General features: G+C 35.9%; 1 protein-coding gene across 1 annotated transcript in view; it reads right to left on the bottom strand.

Annotated features, from left to right (window-relative positions):
* Positions 1 to 8,661: 8,661 nt before the first annotated feature.
* The window catches only part of pik3cg (phosphatidylinositol-4,5-bisphosphate 3-kinase, catalytic subunit gamma), a 41,414-nt gene continuing 26,825 nt past the window's right edge, over positions 8,662 to 23,250 (bottom strand). Inside the window, exons 4-11 of the mRNA XM_062994594.1 lie at positions 19,058 to 19,283; positions 18,880 to 18,983; positions 14,991 to 15,137; positions 14,036 to 14,126; positions 13,821 to 13,951; positions 13,470 to 13,581; positions 9,321 to 9,478; positions 8,662 to 9,211 (exon numbers count right to left, since the gene is read on the bottom strand). Coding sequence (XP_062850664.1) covers positions 8,930 to 9,211; positions 9,321 to 9,478; positions 13,470 to 13,581; positions 13,821 to 13,951; positions 14,036 to 14,126; positions 14,991 to 15,137; positions 18,880 to 18,983; positions 19,058 to 19,283 — 1,251 coding nt within the window. The 3' untranslated portion in view covers positions 8,662 to 8,929. The remainder of the gene's footprint in view (positions 9,212 to 9,320; positions 9,479 to 13,469; positions 13,582 to 13,820; positions 13,952 to 14,035; positions 14,127 to 14,990; positions 15,138 to 18,879; positions 18,984 to 19,057; positions 19,284 to 23,250) is intronic.

The raw sequence follows: 23,250 nt of genomic DNA, 5'->3' as shown, positions 1-23,250 counted from the left end.
GTCAGTCTCACAAAAGCACATAAGGCACAGTTCTTTAGTGTATTAATAATTTTGTTCATTCCTATTAATCTGTTAATAATTCAATTAAACACCATATTTAAAGCGTCAGACAAGCTGAAAGAATACGGTGGCCCGCTGAGTCAAAACACGAAAACATTTACAAAACAAACAAAAGCTGACAACACAACAACATTAAGGAAACACGAATACAAAAAGAACAACACAACAACATTAAGAATAAACGCGAATACAAAAAGGACAACACAACAACATTAAGGAAACACGAATACAAAAAGGACAACACAACAACATTAAGGAAACGCGAATACAGAAAGGACAACACAACAACATTAAGAATAAACGCGAATACAAAAAGGACAACACAACAACATTAAGGAAACACGAATACAAAAAGGACAACACAACAACATTAAGGAAACGCGAATACAGAAAGGACAACACAACAACATTAAGGAAACACGAATACAAAAAGGACAACACAACAACATTAAGGAAACGCGAATACAAAAAGGACAACACAACAACATTATGGAAACGCGAATACAAAAGGACAACACAACAACATTAAGGAAACACGAATACAAAAAGGACAACACAACAACATTAAGGAAAAACGTGAATACAAAAAGGACAACACAACAACATTAAGGAAACGCGAATACAAAAAGGACAACACAACAACATCAAGGAAACACGAATACAAAAAGGACAACACAACAACATTAAGGAAACACGAATACAAAAAGGACAACACAACAACATTAAGGAAACACAAATACAATTTCTACAACGGAAATGCTCCCGGTCACTAGAGGGCACCTCTATCATTTTTTATCTGTATGAACAGTGCAGCAAAGAAGCAAGAAGCAGAGCAGCATAGTGCAGATAATCTGGCTTCGGTTTAACTTTAATGTTCAGTGATATGATTCTTAATAAAAGTCAGCTTTTAATACATTCATGTCAAGCCATTTTTATACAAACACATCAATGTTTTCCACCTACTACAAACTATTTTATATTAATTTTAAATAAAGATCAATAAATCTGATCATTTTATATTGGAGATGAATTATGCAGGTCTCGTAATTTCATTTATTAGTACAAACATCAATGTTTCTCATTTACTACAAAAACTTAAATTTTTAGTTGTATTTTATTAAAATTTATAGTTAACATAAAAAAATGTATGGTGATTGTACTGCACATCTGTATATGTATACATGACAAATACCGGATATATTACCTTATTTCATATAGGATAATTGTAAATTATAGAATTATTTGACATGATTACATTTATTAATGTAAACTATTTTATATATACACATACAGTACATACCCCTCACCTACAAACTTCTTTACATTATTAAATCATTTATTTTAATTTGTAGTTAAGATCAATAATTGTATAATAATTATATTTTACAGTTGTGTCCATGTATGTGTCTAAAAATGGTTTGACATTAATCTAATCAAATAATACAAGATTTAGATGTATTTATTTGTATTTGCACAATAAATTTTTTATAAAAGAAATACAATTTTTGTATTGTCTTGTACAAGGTTTGTAGTAGGTGAGAGACACCAATGTGTGTATATAAAAATTTGTTTGACATTAATACATTATAATGACACTAATAGATTTCTTTTTCTGAAAAAATGCACAAAATGTTATGAACACGACTCCATTTCCATTAGTTTTTTTTTTTTTTTGTAAATAGACGTAATCTTAAAATTAAAATGAAATTGCTTTTTAAGTATGCTGCCTGTTTTCATGTGTAAGAATTCATAAAATAAGTCTTAGGTGTTTTTTCAAGCACTTATTTAAACCAGAATGCCAAATGTCGAACAAATGTTGAATATTAAACTAATGGGCATGAATATATACGCTTAAAATGGTTAATGATAACTAACTAATACATTGTAAATATACTGTTAAATGGTTTATGACATTAAAACATATTAAACTCTAAAAGCGTGGCACAGTATGTTTAAAGCTCAAGTTAGTTGATTTTGCAATTATATTAGAAATTTGGCAAGCTAGTTGCTGCCTGATGTTTAAAAAACAAAAAGGTGCTATACAGTCAAACTGCCGACACTAAAAAGCTCAATTTTATTAAGAATCATATCACTGAACATTAAAGTTAAACCGAAGCCAGATTATCTGCACTATGCTGCTCTGCTTCTTGCTTCTTTGCTGCAATGTTTATACAGATAAAAAATGATAGAGGTGCCCTCTAGTGATCGGTAGCATTTCCGTTGTAGGAACTGTATTCGTGTTTCCTTAATGTTGTTGTGTTGTCCTTTTTGTATTCGCGTTTCCTTAATGTTGTTGTGTTGTCCTTTTTGTATTCGCGTTTCCTTAATGTTGTTGTGTTGTCCTTTTTGTATTCGTGTTTCCTTAATGTTGTTGTGTTGTCCTTTTTGTATTCGCGTTTCCTTAATGTTGTTGTGTTGTCCTTTTTGTATTCGCGTTTCCTTAATGTTGTTGTGTTGTCCTTTTTGTATTCGCATTTCCTTAATGTTGTTGTGTTGTCCTTTTTGTATTCGCGTTTCCTTAATGTTGTTGTGTTGTCCTTTTTGTATTCGCGTTTTTCCTTAATGTTGTTGTGTTGTCCTTTTTGTATTTGTGTTTTTCCTTAATGTTGTTGTGTTGTCCTTTTTGTATTTGCGTTTTTCCTTAATGTTGTTGTGTTGTCCTTTTTGTATTCATGTTTTTCCTTAATGTTGTTGTGTTGTCAGCTTTTGTTTGTTTTGTAAATGTTATTGTGTTTTGACTCAGCGGGCCACCGTAGAAAAGCATTGTTATATGTCATTATAAACATAGTATTAAGAATGTTTAGAAAAACACTAAACACTTCAAAAATGTGCTGGAAGCACTTCTTTGAGCTTGTCGCTTACATTGCATTGTTTAATGTAATTATCAACAAAATAAAGCAATGCACAAAATCGGTTAAACACTAAAAACTGTAATTAATGTGCTTCTTTGTGCCTGTCTGACGCTGACAAGGCATTGTTCATTGTCTTTATAAACAACGTATTAAGAATGTGCTTCAGGATTGTGCTTAAAGCAATTTTTAAGCTTGTCTGACATTGAAAATGCATTGTTCAATTTCAATATAAAAAGACTGTTGAGAATCTTCAAAAACAATAAAAACTTCAGGACTGTGCTTGATGCACGTCTATGAGCTTGTCTGACACTGAAAATGCATTGTTAAATGTCACTATCAACAAACTAATAGGAATGTATAAAATCAATAAGACCTTACTGAAATGTGATTAAAAGCACTTATTTGAGCTTGTCTGACACTGAAAATCATTGTTTAATGTAATATCATCAAAGTAATAGGGATGTTTAAAATTACTAATACACTACAGAGATGTGCTTAAAGCTCTTTTTGGAGCTTTTATGACACAGAAGAGGTATGGTTTAATGTCACAATCAACAGAGTAATAACAAAAACACTAAACACTTCAAAATCAAAAGTCAAAGTCAGCTTTATTGTCAATACTGCAATATGTACAAGACATACAGAGGATTGAAATTATGATACTTTCAGACCCATGGTGCAGCAATAAACATTAAATAAACACTAAACGTAAAATATATATGAAAAATATATGAATTTAATAAACACACTAAACGCAAAAAAAAAAAAAAAAGCAATTATAAACAGTAGTGCAAATTGAATGAGCTTGTAGACCGGTTAAAGTGTTGGGTTCATAACCAGTTCCTGAGAATGTCAAAGTTTGGTATTGATGAGGTGGTCAGGATCCTGAGGTGTATGTGCAGGATCCAAAGTTAGTAAGTGCAGGGGGCAGAAGGGGGGAGGGGGGTAGAGCAGAAAGAGGGTTGACAGCCTGGTGGATGAAACTGTCCCTCAGTCTGCTGGTCTTGGCCCAGACATTCCGCAGTCTCCTCCATGATGGCAGCAGACTGAAAAAGCTGTGTAGTGGGTGGGATCACCTGCTGAGGACTTTTTAAATGAAACAGGTATTGTTTACCTTTGGAGGGAGGGGAGAGAGGTGGCAACTATCTTCTCAGCTGCTCTCACGATGCGCTAGAGGGTCTTGCAGCAGGAAGTGGTGCAGACGCCGTACCACACAGTGATACAGCTGGCCAGGATGTTCTCGATGGTACCTCTATAAAAGGTGCACATAATGGTGGCTAGTGCTCTAGCTCTTCTCAGCCTGCGGAGGAAGTAGAGGCGTTGATGAGCCTTCATGGCCAGTGATGCTGTGTTGTTGGTCCAGGAGAAGTCCTCTGTGATGTGCACATCCAGAAACTTGGTGCTGCTCACCCTCTCCACAGCAGCACCATTGATGGTCAGAGGAGCATGCTGGGTGCACGTTTTCCTGAAGTCCACAACAATCTCCTTCATCTTCTCAACATTCAGAGAGAGATTGTTGTGTCTGCACCACAAGGCCAGGCTTCTCACCTTGCTCCTATTCTGGACTGCAATGGTGAAAAAAAGTATACTTAAGTACGTATACTAATCTTTAATATACTACAGTGCACTAAAGTGTATTATTGTCACACTAATAATCAATACACTTAAAGAGTGCTAAAATGGAACTATTTTATTCTATTATATTCTACTTAATATACTTTAGTTGTACAAAAATAATACAAAAGCTCGACTTTAATTGTATTAAGTGTACTAAACTGTATTAAATTGATACTATTGTAAGTACAGTATATTTAATTCAACTTAAGTATACTACTGCATGTGTATTTAACTGTTTCACATACACTTAAAGTGAAATTGAAGCACATTTAATAAGTATTCCAAGTGCACTTAGAGTACATTAAAAATATTTTTAAAATAAACTTCAAATACATGATGATTTTTTTAGACTTTAATCTCGAAATTATTTTGACTTTATTCTCAAAATCAAAACTTAAAAAAATAATTTTTTTAAGTGGCCCTAATACGCCGTCGTACTACACACAGCTGTAATATACATACTGTCCCCATAACAGAGGACAGTTGCAACAGTCCATATGGAATGGTTGCAACAATTACTAAAATGTCTTTAACATTATTTTGCAAATACTAATAAAAGAGAAAAAAACATATGCCCTATTTTTAAGTAACAATCATGTTTTTGTATTTAAACTGCAATTGTTTTTTTTAATCAAAATCAAAAACTAAATTTTAACAACAGGCCTACTTTTGTAAACCTTTGGGATAGCTTACTGAACTGTGTGTGTGTGTGTGTGTGTGTGTGTGCATGTGTGTGTGCGTGCACATGCATAAAACAATTATTTGTGGGTTTTGGACAGTTGTAACCCCTGTTTTGCCCATGTTCCACACATATTTTGCATGAAACTGGTGCTTATCTAGCAACTTGCTAAGATTGTCAAAAATTAGGAACTTTTGTGCCTATTAAAACTTGTGGCTTTTGATAAACTGGTAGGTTGTAGGCATACAGAAAGAGAGATTTCTTTTCGTAAAAACCATAAACTAATCATGGCTGGCCATGAAGTTCTCATTCCGGGTTTCGGGATAATTGCACTTATAATGCACAGACAGCTGAAGAGAAAATCGACAAACCTGACAAACAGATGGAAAATGAAGATTTTAATTTAGTCTCTTATTTCTTTTTTACTCTGTCTCACTCTCCCTACTCTTCCTTTACTTTTATGTACAGGCTACATAGACCTACACTGCAGTTTTTAGGTATTTTTTTCCTGGAGCTGAGAACACACTCCTAGTGCCTAGTGTACCTCTCTTAAAAACAAAAAAAACGTGTAGGGTTGTGTTCCTCTCTTGTGGCATAGCTACCCTCTCTCCCCTCTATCTATTACTTGAATGTTAACTCAAATCAGAAAAAAAGCTGAATAGAAAATGCAAATAAAAAAGATGCTGTGTTTCTTACATTTACATTGACTCTTATTTCATTGCAGATATGTACCCAAGACCTTTCATGTTTTGTCTGGTCAACTTTATTTCAACTGTTGATATACACCGATCAGCCATAACATTAAAACCACCTCCTGGTTTCTACACACACTGTTCATTTTATCAGCTCCACTTACCATATAGGAGCACTTTGTAGTTCTACAGTTACTGACTGTAGTACATCTATTTATCTACATACCTTTTTCGCCTGCTTTCACCCTGTTCTTCAATGATCAGGACCCCCACAGGATCACCACAGAGCAGGTATTTTTTAGGTGGTGGATCATTCTCAGCACCGCAGTTACAGTGACATGGTGGTGGTGTTGTGCTGGTATGAGTGGATCAGACACAGCAGCCCTGCTGGAGTTTTTAAATACTGTGTCCACTCACTGTCCACTCTATTAGACACTCCTACCTAGTTGGTCCACCTTGTAGATGTAAAGTCAGAGACGATCGCTCATCTATTGCTGCTGTTTGAGTAGGTCATCTTCTAGACCTTCATCAGTGGTCACATGATGCTGCCCATGGGGCACTGTTGGCTGGATATTTTTGGTTGGTGGACTATTCTCAGTCCAGCAGTGACAGTGAGGTGTTTAAAAACTCCAGCAGCGCTGCTGTGTCTTATCCACTCATACCAGCACAACACACACTAACACACCACCACCATGTCAGTGTCACTGCAGTGCTGAGAATGATCCACCACCCAAATAATACCTACTCTGTAATGGTCCTGTGGGGTCCTGACCACTGAAGAACAGGGTGAAAGCAGGCTAAAAAAGTATGTAGAGAAACAGATGAACTACAGTCAGTAATTGTAGAACTACAAAGTGCTTCTATATGGTAAGTGGAGCTGATAAAATGGACAGTGAGAGTAGAAACAGGAGGTGGTCATAATGTTATGCCTAATCGTACGTATACATGCATTTCAGACATACAGCACATTCCAAAAAGTTTAAAGGCAATTAAAGGCTAGTAATGAGGTTAAAAAATAATTATGTGGTTTCATACAGGTGATGTCAACAGGTGATTGTAATCATGATTTGGTACAAATTATGTTCAGAGGAAAGGAAGAAAATGTATTTTGTTCTATAAATTATTTTGTTGTGAGGACCTCATTTTTCTGTAGGTGTACGGTATATGCTCAGGTGGTTTACAGGAAGAATCTTTATATTTTTCAAAATTCTTATTGCTTGTGTTTTTATTAACAAGCATTTACTACTTGTACTTTTACTTTCAATACTTAAGTACATTTAATATCGGAAATTTACTTTTGATACTTAAGTACATTAAACATCAGATATTTTAAGACTTTTACTCAAGTAATATTTTAAGAGGTGACTAACTTATATCAAATTAAATGTCTGGTAAGATACTTCTACTTTTACTCAAGTATGGCTGTCAGGTACTTTATCCAAATTCCCAAGCAAGGTGGAAAGGGTGACAATTCTTTTTTTAATGTCTTGGCTGATTTATTGGCCTTGAGGGAAGCCTTAAAATACTGCCAAGGGTGCACTTCTAATTAAGTTATATGATGTCAATTAGCCTATCATAAGCTTCTAAAGCCATGGTATTTTTGGAATTGTCCAAGCTATTTAAAGGTAAACGTTGGTGTATTTTGATTCACTGGAATTTTTATATAGTGAATTACAAGTGACATAAACAGTTTGTAAATATTTGTTGCATATGCTGTTACAAAGTAGATATTCTAAACAACTTTTATACAACCTCAACCTAAGTGTTTGAAAACATAAGACTTTATTTGTAACCCTTATAGGCAACATTCTGGAGATCAATCTTTTACAGCACTAAAAAGGACATTTGGGTCCACTGCTTTGAAGAATTGCTTCAATCCTTCCAATTTCAAAACCTGCCTGTTTAAAGTCCTGCCACAGCCTTTCAATGTGGTTCAAGTCAGGACCCTTCTAGACCAGTCCAAAACCTTAATTTTGTTACTTTATTGTAAAACTGTTTTTGGCAAATACAAGCCAAGCCGTTATGCTCTTCCTGGTTAGCAATGGCTTTTGTAGTTTAATTACCCAATAAATAATTTTTTTCTCTTTTTAAGGGTGAAATCATAAAAGCTAAACTGTTTAAGGTAAGCAAGGTCTGTAGTTTCTTAGATTTTGGTCTGGGTTTTTAATGACATAAGGACACTTTTGGAGGAATTTTGGTAAGCTGTCCACTTTTAGGAGTTTATTCCATTTGAAAATAATGGTTTTTACTAATTTGCTAGAGTTTAAGTTCTTTTTAAAACATATTTAAAAGTGAAATAATTAAATAATCTTTTCCTGATTTTTTTTATCATCACAAAATGTGCTGCTTGTGGAGACCTTACACCCACTTCACTATAGCATTTAATTTAATATGTTACAGCAGTCACTAACCACACAAACAATTTATTAAACAGTCGGAAATATTTCTGCAGTAAAAGACAATAATTTGACGAGCTGTGTCAACAATGACAATAAATTAATGATCAATTATCATGCACAAATTAACTATCATGTACAAATGTATTTTTAAAAGAAAATTAATTAAATGAATCAGCATGAATTGCATGTCCAATGGTTATGTATAGGCAGGTCCAAAAAGTTTTAAAAGTTAGTTACTAATTTTAACACAGACCAGCAAACCCTTAAAATGCCATGTAGCATTTCAACGATTTCAGTATATTTTTAAAAGACAAACTTTATTGACTAAAATCAGATTAGAACACAATAACTAGAACAAAAGATTTTATCATATGAATGTTTATATTCTTTTCAATTACACAGTTTTCAACGTTCAGTCAGGAAAAAAACCCAAACACACACTTAGATGTACATACACAATAGTAACATGCATGAAAAAATTTTTTAGGGTAGATTCCTCTGTTGCTAAGCATTTTTACCCACCTAAACCAAACCATTCACAACATTTGAACTTTTCAGATAACAAACACAAAGAATATTTTATGATTAAAACAAGAGGGAAACAAAAATCTTTTTTCCCCCAAACCAAGCTCATGCTGATCGCTTCTCTACACCTTGCTTAATGCCAAGCACTAAGTGTAGGAACCAATTGAACTGCACTGTCCAGCCCTTGTCCCGACAGATCTCAATCTGATCCAAGAGGTGTCTTTGGGCCACATCATCTGTACAGCCCACAGTAAGAGCCTCTCGAATGTACTCTATGTCCTCCTTGCTAGTCAGCTGTGGCATGCCAGTCATCAGCATCATAGAGAACAAAATTATTAAAAGGTTGGTGTGGTGCCGTAGTGCCAGGTAGGCCTTCACGCAAATGTTCTATATTCAAAAGACAAAAATGTGTCTAAAATCAAGCAATAAAGAATGTGTTTTTCCAAATTAATGAAACAGTATATACAGTAATGACTAGTAATATAGACTTTTTTACCTGAAACTTGAGAAAATTAGGACTTATCTTTTTCCCTGTTGTGCCCATCACATAAAGAAAATCAGGTGTTAAAACAAATGGGACCCTTTCTTTGCTTATCCCAAGGAAGCTCTTGTAGTTTCCAAGAATATGTCCAAAGTCAATGTGGAAAAGGTTACCTAAGTGTAGCAGATTGTCAGTTGTTAAAAAAAAAAAAAAAAAAAAAAATAAATATATATATATATATATATATATATATATATATATATATATATATATATATATATATATATATATATATATATATATATATATATATATATATATATATATATATATATATATATATATATATATATATATATATATAATATATACACTTGAGGACAAAATTATTAGCCCCCCTATGAAAAATTCATTGTTTTAAATGTATTTCCCAAGTACTGGTAAATAGAGCAAATAACTTTTAACACAGCTTTTTCAAACATCCCAGTTTTATTTTGAATGATTACATAATTTTACTTTGCCCACAGAAATGAAATTATTTCACAAAATCAAAAACTACCATGGTCAAAATTATTAGCCTCCCTGATGCTAATAGTCAATTGTGTATCCTTTTTGCTGGATAACAGCCTGCAGTCGTTTGCTGTAGTTTTTAACAAGTCTCTGACACATCTCCTGAGGAATCCCAGCCCATTCTTCTTTGGCAAATCTCTCAAGCTCCTCCAGATTTGATGGCCTTCTGGCATGAATCTTCTTCTTCAGTTCACCCCACAGATTTTCAATGGGATTCAAGTCAGGGCTTTGTGCAGGCCAGTCAATAACATTCACTTTGGTCTTCTGGAGGTAGTTCTTCACCAGGCGCGATGTATGTTTTGGGTCGTTGTCATGTTGGAAGAGAAAGCGACGACCCAGACCAAGTTTTGCTGCTGACTGCTTAAGGTTTTCTTTCAAAATCTTCATATATCCTTCTTTCCTCATGATTCCTTCCACCTTGACAAGATTGCCAGGTCCAGATGCACTGAAGCATCCCCACAGCATAATACTCCCACCACCGTGTTTCACTGTGGGGACGGTGTTCTTTGGGTGATAAGCCTCCCCCTTTTTCCTCCAAATATAAGCAATGTCTCTATGGCCAAAGAGCTCTACTTTTGTCTCATCTGACCAAAGGACATGCTTCCAGTATGCATAATCTTTCTCCAGGTTGTCCTTAGCGTACTTCAGTCTGGCTTGAAGGTGTCTTTTCTGCAGGAGTGGAGTTTTTCTTGGTCTGCAACCTCACAATTCATTCCTGTGCAGGGCTCTAGTAATTGTCTTTTTTGAGACAATAATTCCTGACTTGGCCAAGTCATTCACTAGTGTCTTGGCAGTTGTTCTGGGGTCTTTAGACACATCTCTCACTAGTTTCCTTTCCAGGGTCTTTGATATCTTGCGCTTCCTACCTCTGCCAGGCTTGTTCTGTATTGTGTGGCTCTCTTTGAATTTTTTAATAATACTTCTTACTCCAGTTCTTGACACTTGGAAACGCTGTGATAACTTTGTATATCCTTCTCCTGCTTTGTAAGCATCAATGATTCTTTTTCTCAAGTCTAAACTGATTTCTTTAGTTTTTGGCATGATGCTTTCTCAAGTGACAGCTCAAATGCTTACTGAAGCTTTTATACTGTGTGTAAATTGGGAGATAACCCTCAGCTGTGACTTGATTTAATGAGCTTTCATCATTACAAAGTTAAAGCACACCATTGCACAGCAGTGGTTTGTGCTATGGCTCAATAAAAAGTCAGTTCTTAAGGGGGCTAATAATATTGACCCTGGTGATTTTTGTTTCTTTTGAAATAGTTCTGTTATAGTAAGCAATTAAAAATAATTTATGCTTTCTAAAGAAACCTAGTATGTTTAGAAATGCTATATTGAAAAATCCTTGCTCTGTTATAAAAGGACTTTGGGAAATTTTGAAATAACTTTAAATTTCATAGGGGGGCTAATAATTTTGTCCTCAAGTGTATATATACAGTGTATATATATATATGTAGTATGTTTGTGTGTGAGATGCAACGTGCTGTATTTCCGTATAGGTTTAATGTTTTGGGGAAGTGAATATATATATATATATATATATATATATATATATATATATATATATATATATATATATATATATATATATCAAGATGGGTGGTGACCATGGCGGCCATTTTGAAGTCGGCCATTTTGGATCCACCTTTAGTTTTTTCAATGGGAAGAGGGTCATGTGACATCAAACTTATTGAGAATTTCACAAGAAAAACAATGGTGTGCTTGGTTTTAACGTAACTTTATTCTTTCATGAGTTATTTACAAGCTTCTCTTTGTTTACAGCCATTGACATGTCGCAGAGGTTAACACGTGAGGAGCGGATAGAAATTGTGTTGATGTCTGGTGAACGCAGTACCCGGGTCATTGCAGCAGATTTCAATGCAAGACACCCTACGAGACCACCCATCTCCCATGCTACAGTTAGCAAACTGCTTGCCAAGTTTCGTGAAACTGGTTCAGTGTTGGATTTGCCAAAATGTGGACGCATGAAAACTGTCACTAATGAAGAAACATCAGTGGCTGTCCTAGCTTCATTCAGCAAGAGCCCACAGCGTAGCACTCGCCGCATGTCAATGGAGAGTGGCATCAGTCGAACATCCCTTCGGCGGATATTAGCTACTCACAAATGGCACCCTTACAAACTCCAGCTGCTGCAGCATCTCAACGAGGATGGCCCAGATCGGCGCACTGAATTTGCAGAATGGGCAAAACAAAAATTGGAACAGGACCCTCAGTTTACACAGAACATTTTGTTCAGTGATGAGGCAAACTTTTATATGAATGGTGAAGTTAACAAACAAAACCACCGCTATTGGTCTGACACTAACCCACATTGGATAGATCCCTCCAAGACTGTTGGAACACAAAAATTGATGGTATGGTGTGGTATATGGGGTACAAAGATAGTGGGGCCATTCTTCAGCAATGGAAACCTCAAGGCCACTGGATATTTGAAATTGCTACATGATGATGTGTTTCCCTCTTTATGCACTGAAGCTGGCACGTTCCCTGAGTTTTTCCAGCAAGATGGTGCACCACCACATTATGGGTGTCGGGTCCGAGCATTCCTAGATGAACAGTTTCCTGGAAAGTGGATTGGTCGTCGTGGGCCAGTTGAATGGCCCCCAAGGTCTCCCGATCTGACCCCCTTAGACTTTTATCTTTGGGGTCATCTGAAGGCAATTGTCTATGCTGTGAAGATACGAGATGTGCAGCACCTGAAACTACGGATACTGGAAGCCTGTGCTAGCATTTCTTCTGCGGTGTTGCTATCAGTGTGTAAAGAGTGGGAGAAGAGGGTTGCATTGACAATCCAACACAATGGGCAGCACTTTGAACACATTTTATAAGTGATCAGAAACTTGTAAATAACTCATGAAAGAATAAAGTTACGTTAAAACCAAGCACACCATTGTTTTTCTTGTGAAATTCTCAATAAGTTTGATGTGTCACATGACCCTCTTCCCATTGAAAAAACTAAAGTTGGATCCAAAATGGCCGACTTCAAAATGGCCGCCATGGTCACCACCCATCTTGAAAAGTTTTCCTTCTCCCATATACTAATGTGCCACAAACAGGAAGTTAATATCACCAACCATTCCCATTTTATTTAGGTGTATCCATATAAATGGCCCACCCTGTATATATACTGTATATACACATACATACATATATATATATATATATATATATATGTGTGTGTGTGTGTGTGTGATGCAACGTGCTGTATTTCCATATAGGTTTAATGTTTTGGGGAAGTGAAATTGATGTGAACAGGACTGCTGCCAAGAAAATCTTAACATATATGATACGTTTATGTAATAAATAATTAAGAATCCTTTTTTATGAGTTCGAATCTCAGCTGTCAACATGGCTGGGTGTGTAAAAAGCACAGCTGGCCATGCCTGAGAAAGAGAGAGAGAGAGAAGTCAAAGAGCTTCCCCACCTTTGCTAGATGTTCACAGTTGGATAATTTTCAGAGGGAATGTGAGCTAGTCTGTGGCTTTCCACAGTCAGAGAGCAGGTGTTGGAATCGGGAATTGAAAAAGACTAGATTTGATGAACAAAAGAAAAAAAATCTAGACACTGTATTACCAGATTCTGTTATCATGATGTTGTCATTGTGGCGATCACCAATCCCCAGGACATATGTTGCTACACAGTAACCTCCACAGGAGTACACAAAGCGTTCCACCACTTGCTGATACTGGAATTGCAAACATAATGCTTATTAATGTCTTTATTAACTTTTTCATACAAATATGTCATATCAGACATTGTGTATCAGTGTGTAATGTTTTTGTTCAGATGTCAAATAATTGTTTGGTTGAAAACAACAATTCTTAAATCAGAGGCCACAAAAGCTATGCTGAGTCTAAAATTATGCCCACATGTTTACTTCCCTTCTTACCTTCAAACTGAAAAAAACACAAAAAAATAATATACCTTGTCCTCATTAACACAATTGTCTCGAAGCCACTGGTTAAGGATTTCATCTTTAAAAGCACCAGTGTTTCCCACAGTGCTCTGCTGAATGTTAGCAATAGTGGTAGCATCTTTTACAATCTCAATCATTCCTAAAATAAAACGAAAGGCATGCAGGGTGAATGACAACACAAACAACTTTGACTAACCAACTAAACACCACCAAATCAACCTACCAATTTTATTTCCTGTAGAAATACAACCATAAGGCAATAAGGAGAGATCCAATGATTCAGTCTCCCATATAGACTCCATAATCAACAAAATCTGCAATTTTATGCAAGAGATTATTAAACAAGCTTCAAGTAAGTAAAGATAAAACTTGAGTTGATTTACCACTATGCTTAATATACATAGAAACAAATACAATATTTTAACTGGATGATGGAATGATAAGCAGTTTTGTTTACAAATCCATTAATTTCATTTAAGATCCCTTGTGTGTGAACTTTTTTTTTTTTTTTTTTTTTTTTTTACCCCTTTTTCTCCCCTTTTTTTTTTAGCGCATCCAATTGTTCAATTAGCATCGTGCTTCCTCTCTGTCTATGCCGAACCCTGCCCTGACGGAGGTGATTGAAGCTAACCCGTATCCCCTCCGAAACACGAGCAGCAGCCAGATGCATCTTTGCCACCCACACATTGACGAGTTTGGCGCCACCTAGCGTTGCATGCGGAGAGACACACCCTAAGGGCACCCTCTCCCATCTCTGTGTAAGCGCCTCCAATCAGCCGGCAGAGAACGCAATCGCATTCTGACAGAGAGAGACCCACATCCGGTTCTTTGTCCCACCCCCCCGCATGAGCAACCGGCCAATCGTTGCTCATATAGCCACTCAGCTTCGAACCGGTAAAGCAAGGCTGGATTCGATACCACGCTTCTCAGAATCCAGCCCTGGTTGCAGCGCGTTTCTTTTTACCGCTGCGCCTCCTGAGCGGCTTGAACTTTTTATATTAATTCATCAAGATACAATTATTTTGGGCATTTTGCAAGTCCAAATATGCAAGGTAGAACTAAGTGAGAAATAAACAACACACATGTTTAACAGCAATCAATTTATAGGCATTAAATCTTTTAAATCTAAATGACAGAAATAAACAGGCAGATGTTTTTTATATAATTTGAACTGTCACCTGTAGTATTAACATGTCCTGACGAAGATCATCTCCATCCTTAAATATTATCCCAATGGTATCACTTGACAAAGTGGTAGGATCAGCCCGCTTGAACTGCAGCCACAAAGGCTTCTTTTTAGAGGCCATTACTTTGCATTGTTCAATCTAAAAACAGCAACAGATTTACCTTCAATGAACAATATATGTTTAAAGCTATTTATTCCTAAACTATTTTATTGGATACCAATGAAAAATGTCAGTTGCCTATGATTTTACAACTTTTTCTATAACCAAAAAATGTACACTTATTTGTCGAAAAAGATCCTCTTGGGTTTTTTTTATGCGTCCCTCGCTCCCTTTGACGCATACACAGTCCACCGACTCCTTATTCACCCATATTTCAGTGGATTGGTCTTACGTACAGAGAGTGATGCACTCCTCCTCTTCTGTACAGGCTCCTTGGGCTACTAACCAGTGTGGTTACACAGCATCAAAGACCCCTACCCCCTTTTTAATCTGGTCTTTTTCCACCCAGCAGACTAGAGGCCAATTTTGTCTGATGCTGGCACTGCCAGTTGCGCCTGCTAGGGGATGCCCAGCCGACAGATAGCAGAGCTGAGATTCAAACTTGAAGTTCATAATCCCAGTGCTAGTCAATACAATATATCATTAATTTGGTGGTACATTAAACTTTGTTGCATGGTCTTCTGATTCTTTATTAGTGATTTAATTACTTTCTAGATTAAATACATAAGATTAGTTTTATCACACCTGTTAAAAAGTATATAAATACTTCTTTCTCCAATAAAAGAAAATCAGAACTGAAAGAAAAAATAAACTGTTGCAATATGCTTAGAGTAAATCCTAGAACCAATAAAAAGTTGACTGTAAAGCTCATAAAGCATTGCTAACACTGCCTACAGTCAAGCAAGCTTTACATTGCCATGCGATAGGAGGATGCTGCAGAAGAGTTAAAGTAACAATGTTCCATGCACTCTAACAGGTGTCATATTTATATATGCAATAAGAAGTCCCCAGTCAAAGTAAATATTAGTAAAATACAAGTAATTAGGAAACAATGCCACAATAAGCTAATAATCTAAGATGCATTATGTACAGATGTGGCCAAACATTTTGGTATATTTGCACTCTTAAAAATAAATAAATAACTAAAAAACTACTCAAATGGCAGCATATTATTATTTTTGTTGCTGCAACTTCTTGTTCCTTCTATCATTTTTTGTAGCAATTTATTAGCCAATATATAATTTTTCTGTGTGAAGGCTCAGTACAACAACAGTGAATGGATCATGTTGTCTCTGAAGCAGCTATTCGTCTCAACAACCACCTAAAGCTCGGATACTGAGGCAGGAGTCTACAGTTCCCCAGAATATGAAGTAATAAATGTACATCTAGCAATCTTTGTGTCAGTAATAGGGCTGTCGCGTAGAAAGAATTTCCCCTTGCGATATTCAGCCTGTCTTAATATCGCGGTATGCGGTGATATCGGCATTTTTTTTTTTTTTTGAAAATTACTTAATTTATCTGGATTTTAGAGCTATATAAACAAGCTTTATTGTTAGGCCACGATTCGGTATATTATTGCTTTATAATGACAAAGATGAGACAGCTTTAAGACCACTGAAATGCGTGTTTAATGTTAAATACAGAACAGAGCAGGGATGTGCGTCTTTTCTCTATTAAAAAAAGCTTTAAATTAAGCTTCTAGCCTAGGCTAGATATACACTGTAAAACGAAAAAAAAAAAAAGAGTTTAGGCTAAACATTTTAAATGCACATCTAATCAAAATATGGTGTAAAAAAAAAAAAAAAAAAAAAAAAAAGAATAAAGAATCTTTATTCTATTTTTTTTTTTTTTACCATATTTTGATTAGATGTAAGATTAGTCTGTAAGAGTTTAAACCTGCGTTATCATGCGCGCTAGAAGAACCAACATGTTCACCTGATGTGGTTTAGAGAGGATCTGAGTGGGGTAGTGATGTTCCCGACGTTACCGATGTTGCACTAATACACGTGTACTGTACCTGCATGCGACTTTACACAGCAGAGGAAATCTAGCCTGGTTATCACGCCACTATTAACTATCTATTTAGTAGGTATAATTAACATAACAATATATACTACATTTTAAGTTATTATTCGTTTCAATACATTTTTATTCAACGAAAAAAATCATTTAAATCATTCCAGCAAGCCAGCAAGAGAATATTTGCAAGATGCAATGCCATATTAACCGTCATTAAGTGTTTTAGTACGCCATGGCTGTTTGAATATAGTCTAAATTACAAGTATTTTATTGAGTGTGAACTCAATTTAATCATTAATAAACTTGCCTATAATTCATGTTGCGATTGTTTACATTTTAAAACACAAAGCCTGAAACTCAGCAGCAACGGATGCGAACAGTTGGCAGGAAAATGTCGCTCTTAGCTCATTTTCATTATGAATTTATTTAACATTTATTACGCCCGAATGTAAGCGTAAAACAAGATGGACCCTGCAACAAAAAAAAAAAGAGAAGAAAGAAAGAAAGAAAAAACGTGAATATCGCGGTGATGCGGTTGCTTGGCATGCCCTGCGGTTGGCTGGTCTATAACGCGATATTTCAAAATTGCGGTTAGCGCGACAGCCCTAGTCAGTAACAGCATAATAGTCTTAGCAGTCTTTTGAACACAAGTAGACACAGTACACAATAAGTAGACAAAACCAACACAAAGTTCATAGTAAAGCAGTCAAATGACAGGCATTCTGCACTTTTAGGTATATGCAAGTCAACCCAGCATGGTGCTTCTAGTGTTAATGTGTTTTTAGTAAATATCCTACTGGAAAACCAATGACCAGCGACTGAGGCATGGCTTTCCTACACTGGACTTGGCATTAATCACTGAAATGTTGGTCTTCATTGTGCCATACACAGATTCAAGGCATCCAAAGTCTGAGGAAGTAACTTCAAAACATTACTGACCCTCCTCCATGTTTCACAGTTTTTTTCTGTAAACTGAGTTGGTGTGATCTAACCAAAAGCTAAAATTTTGTTCTGTCAAATGCATATTCTCCCAGAAAGACTGGTTTGTTAACATGTATTTTTGCAAAGTCAAATCTGGCCTTTTATGTTTTGCTTGTAAAAGAGGTAGAACGTGCATGTCACTGAGGAATGGTTGTACCTTGAGCTTCAAGTTCCACTTGTGTTGGTGTGTTTCTTGATTATTTCTCGACCATTCAAACAATATGTCTGTCAGTTTTTCTCCTGCAACAATTTCCTGAGATGTTGGTTGCAGTCTCATGGGCCTTAAGCTTTTTTAATAATATTAACAGTTGAAACATAAAAGCTACATGACCACATTAAAAGAGCTTTACATTATCATTTTCAATGTAATACTCACAGTGGCACAAAATAAAAGTGGGCAATTACCTTCTTAAACTTGCTGCATGAGTAATTACTAGATCAGAACAAACTTCAAAAGTTGTAAATTGTTGTGAAACAATAATAAGCTATGTTGGAATAGGCAAGAAAGCTATTTTCAACTACATTTTTGTTTTGTTTTAGAGCAAAAAAAAAAAACAAGCATGCACAGACATAGGATTTGGGGAATGAATAGTTGTTTACTAATGTAAAATGCAAGCCTACCAATGTTTTGGGCACGTCTGTATATTTGGACCCTACGTATTTGAAAAAACCCCACAGTTTTAACAAATTTGAAAATTAGAAACAAATGGAAAAAAATAAATCAATCAGGGAAAACAATTTGCATAGATCTAAACTCCCAAGACCAACATTTACCCTACAATTTTTTTGTAAACATTCATAAAGTGTCACAAGTACAGGTAAAAGCTCTAATAAAAAAAAAATCTTATTGCTTTAAGAAAAATTGTGCTATACTACGTACCACAAGTGACCCAGCCCGTAGACCTGGGTCATAAGGCACTTTAAAGCTTTCAGGCAACCCCATCACATGCAGACTCTCCAGTTTCTGCCGCAGCTGAAAAACAACTATAGAGCGCTCCTTTTAATTAGACAATACAGTAAAAACAAATTATGTAAAAACCACCAGTAATTACAATCACCTTGTGCTGATACATCATACTTGTCAGCAGACATTGCCTTGATCTCCCGGGTCACTTTCTGCAGTGCCTCAGTGATCTCCACCTGCTTTCTGAAGTCCTGCAGCATGACATTTCCACAGCCACGCAAATAAGCCTCTAAAATAACTGCATACCTCTGTTGGTAGTGCATAGACTGAGCTATCTCACTCCGTAAAAACCAGAACAAGAAATGGCCAATTCGCTTACTCTGTAAAAAATAAAAATCAGTGTTAAAAAATTATATATACAGGTGTAAAGTAATTATCCATATTTTAAGAAAAATTGAGGCTTTTTATAAATGCAAAAAAAAATCTCTTTACTTTATTTAGCTGATTAAAGTACAAAAAAAAGATTTGTAATGTTTACACTGAGCAAATTCATTGTATTAGAATTGCCTGCAACACCTTAGAAAACTAAAACATGGTCACTATTTATATTAATTTATATTAATGTACATTATCATTTGGGAACTGTAAATACTAGGGCTGTCGTTAATCGCGTTAATTAACGCGATAATTAACGCGATTAACGCGTTAAAATTTTAATCGCGATTAAAAAAGTTAAAATTTTTAATCTAACTATTTTTATTTGGCTGTTTGTGCCACACACGTGTGTCTCTGTGGTAATTAACTGTATTTCAGATGAATTAGGATGTAAAGCGCATGAACTGTCCGATGATATACTACTTTTAGCGGTTTTCACTTTTTTTACGTGTTGATGAAAAGATGAATGAAATCACGCAAGCTTTGTAACGAGTATTTCCATTGGCTGCTAGAGCTGTCCATCAAAACCGTGTAGCTCCGCCTCCTCCCCCTCCGGTAAAAAGTGAAACTCTGTGTGGTTTCATCTCTACATTTTATTAATCTTATGCTATCACATGGTTATAAACATGATTTATATTTGTGATGTTTGTAGTTTTCTAAAAACACATTCGTATCTGATATTTATATGGACTAAGCGTTTACATGGACTGTTTTAATTAACACTTTTTTTTATAGCTACAGTCAATTACTTATAGATAATGTTTGCTAACTTGACTGTTTCAGGTATTTATAGATGTTTAAATGGTAATTTAGAACAGTATTTCCCAGTATTCTTTCTGCACAAACACAGTATTAAAGGGTTTTCTTAATAGATCTATGAAATAATCATATCTGTGTTTTGATGCTTTATTGATGCCTTATATTAGATCAAATCATTATGGTTGGTGCACCTGTTTTCAGTGTCAGGGTCATGAACAGGAAAAGATCCTCACTTTTGTCAGATAATGTGCTTTCTACAATGAATTTAGATTTAACAATTTTATCATATTTTATGAATGTTTTATTGGTAAACATGTTCTTGCAATAACAATGTGCATAACTGTTCAAATTTTGCTTAATTATTAGTTTGCGATTAATTGAGATGAATACATATATATTAGGGCTGTCACACGATTAAAAATTTTAATCGAGATTAATCGCGATTAATTTTGTTCTTTAATCTCGATTAAAAATTTTAATCGTGTGACCGCCCTAGTAAATACTAATTGTCACAGTGGAATAGTTGCCCATTCTTGATTGACAAAAGCTGCAAAACAGTGGTCACTTCATGATAAGGCAAACATTTTCAGTAGGAGACACATGTTGTAGCACATGCAGAATGAGGCCTACTAACTATAGGCCTCTTACTATATACTGTCTTGATGAAATAACAATACAGTTCCCAGGAAAGGATGGCAGTTTTTGTCTTTCTAAAATCTGAATATACACCTCTGAGCCAATGGTACCCTCATACATTTGCAAGTCACCCCTCCATACCATGATAGATGCTGGATTTTGCATGTTTCGCTAATAAAAGTGTAGATGGTCCTTCATATTTAGCATGAAGAACTTGACGCTTCTTTTTCCAAAAACTCAGCTGAAGCAGGGACTTATGTAATTACAGCGTTTTTCCACTAAGCTCGGCCCAAGATATCTTGATGCAGCAGTAGACTGCAGCTGTAGATAGATTGTCCTATGTGACCAGTAATTTCCTCGGATTCTCTTAATATTAACAAATTATACTTGGTAGATGGTAAAAACCAAATTATTTGTGATATTGCATTGAGAAATAAACTTCAAATATTGTTTAGATTTACAAAATTCAAACAAAATGTTCAGCTAAAACATTTACTTGTACACTTTTGACAGTTAAAGATTCAGGAGAATTAAGAAATAATAGATTATTGTTGTTACTGCATTTTTTTGCATTGTATCCCAGGGTGTTCAGAAACAGGGTTTGTAAATATGCCTAAATATCATTATGTTTTACTCAATTCCCCCCCCCCCCCCCCCCCCCCCCAAAATAGCTGCACTCCTATGCATAAATAACTGCAACAAAGCACTATTTAATCACACTAATAAGAATAATGAGAGAAACAAGCCACAATGTCATCAACGGGATAGAAATGAATAAGTGTGATCACAGCTCAGCAGTGGTAAATACTTTTGGTCATGCAGTTGGTGGCGTCCGAATACTTTTGGTAATGCATTTGATGGTGTCCAATGGGCCGGACGATTTAAAATTCAAAAGATGTATGGAAGAGACTGGTTTTTTTGAAAATGGGTAACAAAAAACAGGTGTTAAATGCATTTTTACATTTGCAACTTCAGCTGCGTTCATAAACAGCCTACCAGAACAACTCTATCACCATTAGAGCCCAAACAGCTAGAAAAACTCAACATTTAAAGTCCATATTCAGCACACCCTTAGATAATGCAGTGGCAATTAAATTGATTAGGGAGAAGAAGCTCCTGTGAAAGCCCTCATGGCTGTGTTGCCTACATTTTAGTTATGCTTTAATAATTAGTGGTGCTGGAGTCTCACTATTAATTATTTTACATTTGACTATTAATGATTTCTTATCACATTTTAACTGTATCTGCTGTTTTTATCACTTCCCTTCTTAACTGGTAAATTTCCAGCAGCTCCAAACTGGCAGAAACCAGTGGGACCCAGGTACACCCACCTACTGTTCAGATACGTCTGGCCAAAAGTGGTCTTTATGGAAGAATTGGAGCCAAAAAGCCACACCGTTGATGTGGAAACAGGGCTAAGCAACTAAACTATGCATGTGTCAAAATTTGAAATATCTAACAGAAGGTGGTTTGTTTGCCGAAAGGCTGAACAGGGGTATAATAATGAGTGTCTGAAGGCAACGTTAAAGCATGGTGGAGGTTCCTTGCAAGTTTGGGTAGAATTAGTTGTGACATCAATGCTGAAAAATACAGGCAGATACTTTTCCATCTTGCAATATCATCAGGAATGTGTCTGACTGGCTCCACATTTTTTTTTTTTTTTTTTTTTTAAATAAATTTTTACCCCTTTTTCTCCCCTTTTTTTAGCGCATCCAATTGTTCAATTAGCATCGTGCTTCCTCTCTGTCTATGCCGAACCCTGCCCTGACGGAGGTGATTGAAGCTAACCCGTATCCCCTCCGAAACACGAGCAGCAGCCAGATGCATCTTTGCCACCCACACATTGACGAGTTTGGCGCCACCTAGCGTTGCATGCGGAGAGACACACCCTAAGGGCACCCTCTCCCATCTCTGTGTAAGCGCCTCCAATCAGCCGGCAGAGAACGCAATTGCATTCTGACAGAGAGAGACCCACATCCGGTTCTTTGTCCCACCCCCCACATGAGCAACCGGCCAATCGTTGCTCATATAGCCACTCAGCTTCGAACCGGTAAAGCAAGGCTGGATTCGATACCACGCTCTTAGAATCCAGCCCTGGTTGCAGCGCGTTTCTTTTTACCGCTGCGCCACCTGAGCGGCATTAAGAACTATCTTTAGCATCAGTAAGAACAAGAAGTTCTGGAAGTGATGATATAATATTGCATGAGGTCCTCTGGGGGATATACAGTCATGCTGGAAAGTCTGCACCCCCTTTCAACTTCTCCACGTTTTATTACATTACAGACTCATTCTACAATAGTACAATAGATTGAGTTCATTTTTTGTCACAAAATTCTACACAAAATAGCTCACAATTACAAAGTGAAAGCAGGTTTTTAGACATTTGTGCTAATTTATTAAAAATCAAAATGTAAAATATCATATGTACACAAGTGTGCACACCCTTTAATATGACACCCAAAAGTGAGCGGAGGTGTCTTGTTTTCACTGATACTGCTTGAGATGTTTCTACGATTT

Source organism: Trichomycterus rosablanca, chromosome 1 (genome assembly GCF_030014385.1).
Source record: "Trichomycterus rosablanca isolate fTriRos1 chromosome 1, fTriRos1.hap1, whole genome shotgun sequence".
NCBI classification, from domain to species: domain Eukaryota; kingdom Metazoa; phylum Chordata; class Actinopteri; order Siluriformes; family Trichomycteridae; genus Trichomycterus; species Trichomycterus rosablanca.
This window is presented reverse-complemented; position numbering and strand designations above follow the sequence as displayed.